General features: G+C 38.9%; 1 protein-coding gene across 2 annotated transcripts; it reads left to right on the top strand.

Annotated features, from left to right (window-relative positions):
• Positions 1 to 4,216: 4,216 nt before the first annotated feature.
• On the top strand, positions 4,217 to 9,206 carry asb8 (ankyrin repeat and SOCS box containing 8). Of its 2 annotated transcripts, none has more exons than XM_046057469.1 (4): positions 4,217 to 4,341; positions 5,745 to 5,921; positions 6,011 to 6,115; positions 7,129 to 9,206. In XM_046057469.1, the coding sequence occupies exons 2-4, from the start codon at positions 5,793 to 5,795 to the stop codon at positions 7,762 to 7,764; spliced, it is 870 nt and encodes a 289-aa protein (XP_045913425.1). In that variant the 5' UTR covers positions 4,217 to 4,341; positions 5,745 to 5,792; the 3' UTR covers positions 7,765 to 9,206. The 2 variants fall into 2 exon arrangements, with proteins under 2 accessions (XP_045913425.1, XP_045913424.1); XM_046057468.1 differs by lacking the exon at positions 4,217 to 4,341 and adding an exon at positions 4,452 to 4,594.
• Positions 9,207 to 10,675: the final 1,469 nt, after the last annotated feature.

The following is a 10,675-nucleotide window of genomic DNA, read 5'->3' as shown; positions in this document are numbered from 1 at the left end:
GTGTCTGATCTGCCGAATCTATGATTAAAGGGATAGTAAGTCATTGTAATCCAGTACACTTTGTTAAATTCAACCAATATTTACTCACAGTTTGCTACCTCAATCAGCAACATGTGGCGTTAGTGCTTGTGCACAGGAGTGATAGGGGGAGGTGAGCAGGAAGAGATTTGTTTGGCAGGTGAGCATGTCCTACTGCAGAATCATTTAATGTCCCTTTAAGAAATAGTTTACAGTAGGGGCGGCGGAACTGGCCAAAAAATATAACCACCATTTAATTAACTGCAATCCCGATTTACCTTGGAATCTTTTTTTTCTCAATTTTGAAATATCCTGTCGACTTGCGTATAGCCAGACAAATAACCTATGAATTTCTCCATTTGTATCATTAAAACAAATATTGCATTAAAGATATTACACAGGTTTCAAAATGGAGTTATTTTAAAGTTAAAGCCAAAAGATAACATAATCATAAACTAACACAATTCACAGCCATCTAGTTGGCTACATCACTGCTGGTTTGTTCATGTAGCACAAATCTGCTAGTCAGTGAGGTTGTGTGAAGTTTGGAAAACAGAAGTAAGAGGACATTAAATACCATGATCTCTATGAATCGCGTGGATTGTGGAAGCCTTAGATCACGATCTTGATCTAAAATGGTCAGATTGCCCACCCCTGGTTTACGGGTCTTGGGGAGTTATCCTTCAGAGGGAGCTGCGCGATGTCTCATAAAACTCTAAAGCAATATCAAGTTGAACTTTGGGTTTTCATTCCTCTGACTGTGGTTCACTTCTTACGCATAAGATGTGAATACCCAACCTGTCCGGAGCAGGTTATGTTCGAGATAAGAGATCAACACTATAAAAGCACCGCCTACTGACCAGTCAAATCTCATAATCTCATAAAATAGAATAACCATTTGTGGAAGACTGTTTTTAGGCTTCTTTTGGTGGTGCAGAGATGCTTTTGTTTACCGATATAATCTTACAACAGAGACTGAAGCACTAAAGCCTTGTACTTAGTGTTGTACTTTGAAGATGTGAAAGTACCCCCCCACTTCTTTGAATTCTTTCATTTTTCTTTTTATGTGAGGCTATTTATTATGAGCATATATTTTGGTATTCAAGTTGAGTTTAATATTTTTTTATTATACTTGTGGTTGCTTTTCTTATGTTATAGATATTTGTAATGATATAGAGACTGGTCATGAACCGCCTTGCCTTTTGCTATTTGGGCGCACGTGAGTTTGTTTTTTTTAATGTTGGAAACTGAAGCCACTTTTTATGGCATGAATGGATTTTTTGTTTTGCTGCTTTTATGAACAATGTTTGGAACACTTTTGAGTGTGTTAAATAAATGAATCTGATTTTTGAGGTGATGAGAACATGAAAATGGGAGAGACCACTTTTCTTTGTTAATGTTGACTGACACAGCCTTTGCAGCTTAAAGAATAAGGCTAAAACGGTCACACACGCCATCTTTCTGCATTTGGCATCTACAACTGTGTTGCTTTCAGCCTGGATTATGTGTTTAACTTCTTATTAACTTGTGTTTATAAGAAGTTATGTGTTTAACTTCGTATTTGACTACTATTAGTTTTTACTCTTTGTAAAATATGCTGCTCTGCTGCCAGTAGACTTGTCCATGATTGTGATTGGTAATCACAAAAACACCGTCCTTCTTATGCGAATGCTCTCATAGCTAGATTGGGAAACCCTGAGTTGACTTACCGAGTTGATAACTAAGTCGTGTGAGTGCTTAGTCTGATTGCGATTGTAGGGTTAGTGAAGGCAAAAAGCCCCCAAAAGATATCTTAAGTATGTTGAATTTGCTTCATAGTATAATCAAAAATATCATTAAAAATTGCAAAGGTTTGCGTTGGTGTGGGCATGTTGTTACAGGTACAGGATGGAAAAACTATCCAGAAAGACCAGTTGGAATAATGCATCCAGTAGCATTGAGGCTTATAAGATGTTACAACACAGCACAGCAGTTAATTATTCTGTAGTGAGGGAGCGGCTATGTAAAACGTCTCATTTACTCATCACTCTTCATTTAATAATTTTGAATAGAGGAATGCACTGCATGTAGTGATTGGTCCCTTTGTCCACGTGTCTTTTTTTTTTTTTTTTTTTTTTTTTTTTTTTTTTTTAAATTAAAAACAGGTTGACTTAGAATTTGAAGTTTGACTCACTGTATGTATTGCTTTTTAAATGTATTTATTTTAATTCTGATGCACAACGCTTTTCTCCCAATCTTGGTAGGCTGGTTTCCCCAAAGTTGTGTGAAATCGCATTGGCAAAATAAAATCACGCATATGACATTTCAATTACTGTTCAAGATATCAGCTGAGCGAAAATACTGGATGCATTGTCTTTGGGTTTAGTAATACAGTAAATGAGTAACCAATCACTGGGGGATGTTATTTCTTTTTCATTAATGAGTATGAGCAGCTAGTGGTCTAGTATAATTAATAAATGCACTAACTTGTTTTAAAAAAGAATCTTACTCATGAATAATGTGAAATCATTTTAGAAGCATATGGTTGATGTTGACAGGCTTGCAAATAGCTACAGGAATTGCCCCACCCCCACTGCCCCCTCCATATGTTTGGGTTATTTTCTCTTAATTTTGGTTGGGGTGGCAAAAGGAAATATAGTAATGGATCAACCAAGTGTTTGAGACACAATCCTAGAACTGTATGAAGTCACCAAAAATAAATTATTTTGATTTGGCTTTCCAGTGTCATGTTTTTTCTATCTTGACGTGTGTAGTCCATGTACACAACACAACCGGTGAATGGGTTGCAGTGTTTTATAAAAACAAAATCAGCGATGAAGCCCTACGTATTTAAAGGCATTAGATATACAGATCTGAGCCTTCCATAATTTAAATGTGTTGTCAGCTCACCTGTCCACCCACTTTATAGTTTTATTAATTTTTTTAACATTTATTAATTTAGCTGATGCTTTTATCCAAAGTGACTTACAATTGTTATGCATGTCAGAGGTCGCACGCCTCTGGAGCAACTAGGGGTTAAGTGTCTTGCTCAGGGACACAATGGTGGATGTCTCACAGTGGGAATCAAACCCAGGTCTCCTACACCAAAGGCAAGCGTCTTATCTATGCGCCATCACCCCCATTCAGTTTTGCCCTGAACCCAACCATTCCTGTCAGATTATCAGGCATTAGGTGGGATTTAATACATTTTGTTATATTTAGAGCTGGGGGCAGATTCTAATGGTCTCATTTTCAAATGTAACTGGGAAATTTCTCATCTCTTGCAAAACTGCAAATTGTCTGCATCCATGCGTGTTATGTGTTGCAAGATAAATAATACCCAAGAGAGTGACAGGAATCCTGCAAAAATGGTTTTGAAATATATATGAAATATGCAAAATATGTAAAAATGTAGCTTTGCATCTAAAATGTGTCAGCACCAGTTGGGTTCATTCAGGTATATGAAAATGTTTGTACAGGCTGGGTCACCTTTGTAGGCTTGTGCAGACCCCTATGTAGGCTGTTTGAGTGCTTATTGTGGGATGATGTGGTCACAGAGAAATTACAAGGCTTGCTTAATTCATAGTTTTATTGATAAAATGTCTATTACCATTTCCTAAAGCCCCAAATGGTAATTGTTTTGTCCAACCAGCAGTCATAAAAATAAAGATTTTCAGGTATTGTCCCAGGAGACAAAGGAAAGGAAGCAGGTCAACTGAGAGGCTGGTAGTGGGAAATGTTTGGTGTTTGCTGCTTGAAAAATTACTTGACAAGACGATCAGTCAACAAATAGTTCCAGCTGTAATCTTTATCAGCTCTAAATCTCTATACATTCTGGCTCATGATACCCAATCATTTTAAAATGATCGCCAAAATCAGTATGTAGATGGCTAATGAAGGTCTGGATCGGAATGTCAATTAAATTGTGCTGAAACATTAAGTTATTTATTAAAGAAAATACATTTATTGGTTCCAGCTTTTGTTTTTCAAATGTACGATCATGAAAATAATAACTTAAGTTGCAGCCCCAGTCTAATATTCAACGTAAAACTGACTTCACTGCAACCTGCTTTTCTTGTGAATTCTTGACTCGGTCCCAGAGGAAATATAAAAATATGACTTCAGAATAAATGAAAACATCAGTGATTATGGTCTGTTTGTGGCTTGTTAGCTTGGCTGTCCACCAGGAGCTGCCTGGGCCTGTCAGTCTTCAGTGATTTGTAAAGCCACTTGCTCGTTGTGTCTCTGCTGGTCGACAATACCTTAACATGGTCATGAGCTGAAGGCATTCACGGCACGCCGGCGGAAGCCTGCGCTGCTGCCGTACACGTCTATATCGGGAAAGTAAGTATACGCTTAGTAAAGCCGTCCCTTGCAGTAAGACACCATAAAAGCAAATATTCAAAGAAAATATCAACTTATTTGAAGTTAGCGCAGATTAAAGCGAGCGTCGGCGCGGTGAGGTTTAGAAACAGGGAACGGAGGCTCGAGGCAGAGGGCGTGGCCGCGAGCGGTGACGTCCAGTGTTTATGTCAAACCGAGCAGCAAACAGTCTTTACGGTAACCTGTCAGACCTTCAAACCGTGGACCAAAAACGGTACGTTGTCTCATTAGCATCGGTAATCTATTGTTAGATGATGCTAGGGTGTCTTCAAAGCGTGTTCACAAGTATTTAAAATGAATGTCATTTGATTTTTTCTGCCTACGAGGCTCGATTGTTTCTCGCATCTCGATGCTAACGTTAGCATGTTAGCTAGCTAACTAGCTGCCGGTGAAAATGTAGCCGGGGATCATTTTTTTTTTACCTCTAATTAAACCGACCTGTAAAGGTCTCTTTGCTAACCAAGTGGCTCTTGTGAATCTGTTTTTTTAAAGCTGTCACTTGCTGTAAAATGTGCATCACTTTTGCAGACTGTTTTTTTCTTTCTTTCGTGGTGGAGCAGTGTTATTTTGCGAAGTGAGCTAACGTTAGCTGTCAGTGTTTTGTTTATGTTTAGTTAGCATACTTAAAGTCAGCTGGTGACTTCCATTAAACAGCAGCAGCAGGATAACGTTAAGCATCAGCTCTCTTTTTTTATTTTTTTTACAACAGGACAAGCACACACTATCCTGCTTGCATGATCTGGGCTATGGTGTCCTGACAGTATTTATTCAAATCCAAAATGATTATGAAAGAAGAACGGGGAAATGTTGTTAAATATTAATTTTGCTCATTTACAAAAAAATCTGTTATGCATTATGATTGTTCTCATACATGATTGCATGGGATTTCGAGATTAAGATCAAAACGTAGGTTGTTGTGGCAGTTTGACATAATGGCAATGCTTTTATTTCTGATGTTATTGCTACAAACACCCACATAAAACGACATATCGATAGACCCCAAATATTCAGTATTACCAGTTTTAACAGACCTGATTATGTACTGCCAGTAAAATTTTACATGAAATTGAAGAGTTAAAAAGTACGTGTGTTTTTTTTTTTTTTTGTCATGATGAAACAAAATGCTGCAGACACAGCCATGCTGGTAAAATGGTGGTGGAGTGAATGCATTTCTATGTTAAAGCAACAGACTACATGTAAAAATGAAGTTGTGTAACACACACTCCCTACCACTAGCTAACAAGAGGTCTAATCACGCAAAATAAATGAAAACCATCAAGGACATTTTAGATGTGTTTGTAAGGGTCAGGGATCTCCTTTGTGTCTAACAGCTTTTAATTCCAACTTCTTGAAATGTCTTTCAGTGTGCTGTAGTGTCACCCCTGCCCGGGTGCCATGTTCCTCAGTTACACATGAGCTCTACTATGTGGTACATCATGCAAAGCATTCAAAGTAAATACTCCTTGTCTGAGCGGCTCATCCGCACCATCGCAGCCATCCGCTCGTTCCCACACGACAATGTGGAGGATCTCATTCGTAAGGTAGGCCTGCTCATCTTCCAGTCTGCTTTCAAATAAATAATATCTCTTCCATCAGTTGTATTGACATCAGTGTCTCCTGTGTGGCTAAGGGAGCTGATGTGAACAGAATGCATGGCACACTCAAGCCTCTGCACTGTGCGTGTATGGTCGCTGATGCCGACTGTGTGGAGCTGCTGTTGGAGAAGGGGGCAGAGGTATGCCATATCACAAACCATTTCCCATAGCATATGACGAGATTTAAGATTTATATACTACCATGAAGTTGACCGGCTGAGAGTTGGACCTTGCTTGTGATACTGTAAAGATGAGACTGTTATCTTTGTGGGACAGTTTAAAAAAACCCTCTTTGCTGTTTGTGTTCAATTAAGCTATTGAATAGTTTGTTTCCAAAACACACTGATGTGCCAAGCTTGCCTGAAAAGTGGGCAAATTGCATTTAACCTTAATAATAATAATAATAATAATTGTTTTTGATGATAGCTGGCAATAATGGGTTCTCTAGGTGAAAATGTGTGAAACCACCTGTATGGTCAGTTTTTTTTCTCATTTAGTGTCTAGAGGTATTTAGGGTTACAGATTTGGTTACATTTGTCCAGGTGTAGAGTTGTGTATCTGTGAGACTTCTGCCACTATCCGAAATCAAAGGAATGCCAATGAAATTTAATTTGAGGTGCCTATTGTGGCGAAAAATGTAATACAAAAGGCACATAACTGCAACATCCTTGGTTCGATTATGGCCTGCGACACTTGTTGCATGGCATCTTGTTTCACTATTGACTGTCCCATGAAGAAACAGTGTCCCAGTTACTTTAGAGAATCACGGTGAACAGTTTTCTATGCAACGATATATTTGTTAGAAAGTAGTTCCATTGAAGATGTTTTTTGAAAGTTGGGTAAACCAAGCCTATAACTGTTGGGTTCTGTTTTCATGGCAGCGCAAGCAGTACTAAAACAGTTTCGTATTTTCCTAACCCTGAAATTTGCCGTCTGTGTGGTATTTCAGTGCCCAATTACCACACCCTCGAGTCCATATTCTACTTCAGCCAGCCCTTTTGCACTTTGTGCTTCATGCAAATACATGAACCAAAACAGCAGGTCTACAGTCCACATGCCCAAGACCTACCACTTTGTAACAATTAAAATATTGCTTTAAGTGTTGGTAACTCCTTGGCATAAAATTTCTCATTGCATTATATTTCCTTCTCAGGTGAATGCTTTGGATGGATATAACCGCACTGCATTGCACTATGCAGCAGAGAAGGATGAGAGCTGCGTGGAGCTGCTGTTGGAGTATGGAGCCCAGCCAAACGCCCTGGACGGTAACAAGGACACGCCACTTCACTGGGCTGCCTTTAAGGATAACCCAGAGTGCGTGAGGGCCTTGTTGGAGAGCGGGGCCTGTCCCAACGCCCGGGACTACAACAATGACACGCCTTTGAGCTGGGCAGCAATGAAGGGCAACCTGGAGAGTGTCAAAGTGCTATTAGACTACGGAGCCCAGGTCCATGTGACCAACCTCAAGGGCCAGACCCCTATCTCCCGATTGGTGGCCCTGTTGGCCCGGGGCCTGGGCACTGAACAGGAGGAGGAGTGCCTAGAGCTGCTGTGCCGGGCAGCAGGGCGTTTTGAGATCCGCCGGGCTGACGGCACCCTTCCCAGGGAGCTGAGCAAGGATCCCCAGCTGCTGGCAAGGCTGACCAACATGGTGGCTCAGGCTCCCACACTTCGCTCTCTGGCACGCTGTGCGGTCCGACAGAGTCTTGGAGTCCAGTTCCTCCCCACTGCTGTAAAAGAGCTTCCTTTACCAGAGACTATCAAAGACTATCTACTGCTGAGAGACTGAGGCAGTGAAACAATGGGGGGGCTCCCAGACCTCACTGGCTGATTATTAGACACCTCACCACACAGCATTTACTGGCAAGGAATTGTCTGCATTGCATTCTAGGATATTATTTGACAGTGACCCTCATTTATCATACCTTCTTGCATATGAACACAGATTCATGCACTGGGAGAGATGTATAAACTTCTCCAAGTCTTTTTAAAATTATTATCTAGTGGTTGCACAACATCTAATTGAGGAGTGCAGATTCAGACATTTGATCAGTTACAGTTGTAGGAAAAGACTGCACCAGTCCATGTTTATATTGATTCATAACTGGCCTTTTCTTAGCCCACCCTGCATGCAGTACAGAAATAAACTATAACATCAGAATTGTTGGTCTGTTGACCTACATGAAGCTACTTGTGTCTGATCATCCAGCTGTCCACAAAGAGCCACTGCATCTTTGAAATTTTAAGTAGGATTATTGTTGTTTTTTTGTATGCAAAAGTCACAAGAAGCATTGAATATTATATAAAACTTTAAATATAATAAAAAATGCTATTATAGTTTGTCACAGAGCGTGAGGAAAATCTTAAAAATTGAGTTTGGTGGTAAAATTAGTATATTCTCATTGTGAGTTTAGATTTAAAGATGTGAATGAGGGCTAATGTCTTACGATGCAGACTTTCCAGTAATTCTATCAGAGGATTCACTTCCTGAAGTAGTGCTCAGGAACGAATGTTATGCAGTTTGTATGACAGTTGGAGTGGCCATCTCACCCTTGATTACGTTCCAGTGAACTCACAATGTAATTGCAAAATTTTTGCAATAACAAGGGAAAACTAAAATAAAAATAAAAAACAGAACACAGCAGAATTGTATTGTATTTGTTATGTAGAAGCAACAAAAGGTTGCAGAATATTATCATTGGTTTCACAAACATGTGCCAGGCCCACATTAATCTTGCATCCATCGAGTCCTCTGAAAATGTTCAACGATGGTAAGTGATGTCAACAAGTCTGCTTTCATATGATTTACTATTTATTTGGGTTTTATTTTAATGAAAGTTGCCTAGGAGGAATAACATGTTTTTTTTTTTTTTTTACAATGGATGTTTTCAGTCTTAACAAAAGTTTAGGTTTCCAAGGTACTCCCTGGTCCAAAATATTGCAGCATATGTTTAAAAAATGACTTTATTTTTAATCAAATGTTTAAATGTTAGAAACATGAAATGGCATGCGTACTAAGTTTTTGTTCTCGAAAGATTCACTTAATAAGCTTGCAAAATGTATTTACGTTTGTTATGGCATCTGTCTAAAATCTGACCATTTCTGTGCTTGATTTTGTTTGCTTGTTCTGCTGCCTGTATGAAATGAACTCCTTAGATCATGTGTTGTGTACATCTGCAAAAGTGCTATTTGCTTTGTCAAGGGAATGAAAGTAAATGCCTTTATATTCTATAATATTTTTTTCTCTCTGTTCTTCACACAAATGTGAACTTGTTAAGTTTAATCAGACAGCTATAATACATCTAACAATTTATAATTAAATGCTGTTACTTTAAAAGCTCTGCTGCTGTAGCAGAGTATGAAATTATAGGCTTAAATCAGATTGCGGTTTTATTTGTGGTGGTGATGGGGCAATGGATAAGACACATGCCTTTGGTGTGAGAGACCCAGGTTCAATTTCCACTTTGACCCATCCACCATTGTGTCCCTGAGCAAGACCGTTAACCCCTAGTTGCTCCAGAAGCATGCGACCTCTGACATAAATAGCGATTGTAAGTCGCTCTGGATAAAAGTGTCAGCTAAATGAATAAATGTTAATGAAATGTTAACTTGTATACACAGCAGATCTTTTGACTTGTCATAGCAGGAACAGCACTATTCAAGTGTCCCAGCATGCACAATACCAGGGCCCTGAAACCAAACCAGCTAAATGGAATTCAGCCTTCATTAATTGTAGTATTTACACCCGTGCTTCTCTTACACCTTTAATGCACTGCAATTGAGTCTACACTGTTTTGATTAACAAACCAGTTATCAAGCATCAACGCTTTTAAAAATGAAAAGTTTACATGCACCTGTAAGGGACATCATGGCAATGTTTTGATGCCCCCCAAAAAATCATTGTAAGTGACTTATGATAGGAACACCTGCTGCTTTCTCACTAAAAACACACCCAAATTAAAAATATTAAGTAATATTCATTCATACATTATCTACTGGGTCAGGAAATATATACAACACTATGGATATTAATTTAGTGAAGAAACAACTACATAGCGATTTAAAATAGTGTCCTCTCATTAGTGATTAGTATTGAAGGCAGCTGTCATCACTTAGTGCCTGTATAATATATACAGTTTGACTGCACCCGACTACGACTGAACCGTAGTCATTACAACGAGAGGGCCAGAGGAGCTCAAATATGAGAAACCACATCCTACATTTACAGACAGAACTGTTACTTGGCGCCGTTTGTGAGAGTTTTAAATGCACAGGCAAAAATCTACTCTTGGAAGGAAAACAAAAGGAACTTCAGCACATTCAATTCTCAAATTATCCATCGGGGGTCTCTCTAGCCTTGTCTCTGAATTCACAATTATTGCCTTGTAGAGCGGCCTCTCAATGAGATGTTTAGTGTGATTTGTATATTGGAGAATAATTGTAACGTTATGTAACAATTGCTGTGGATTACATCAGCTGCCCCGTCTTTAATACCTTAATCAAATATATATATAATATATCAAATATATAATAAGAGCTGATTTAGCATGAATTCAAATCCAATCACTGTAAGGTATTTTATTTCTGTGAATTAACTTCTTATATTTTAGCCTAATATTTTAGACTTGTTCACCATGCTGCCTTGTACTGCCACAGTCTATCATTAGACCCTCGATTTGGATAAGGAAAAACTCCCCCAA

This window comes from Micropterus dolomieu, linkage group LG08 (assembly GCF_021292245.1).
Source record: "Micropterus dolomieu isolate WLL.071019.BEF.003 ecotype Adirondacks linkage group LG08, ASM2129224v1, whole genome shotgun sequence".
In the NCBI taxonomy this organism is placed as follows: domain Eukaryota; kingdom Metazoa; phylum Chordata; class Actinopteri; order Centrarchiformes; family Centrarchidae; genus Micropterus; species Micropterus dolomieu.
This window is presented reverse-complemented; position numbering and strand designations above follow the sequence as displayed.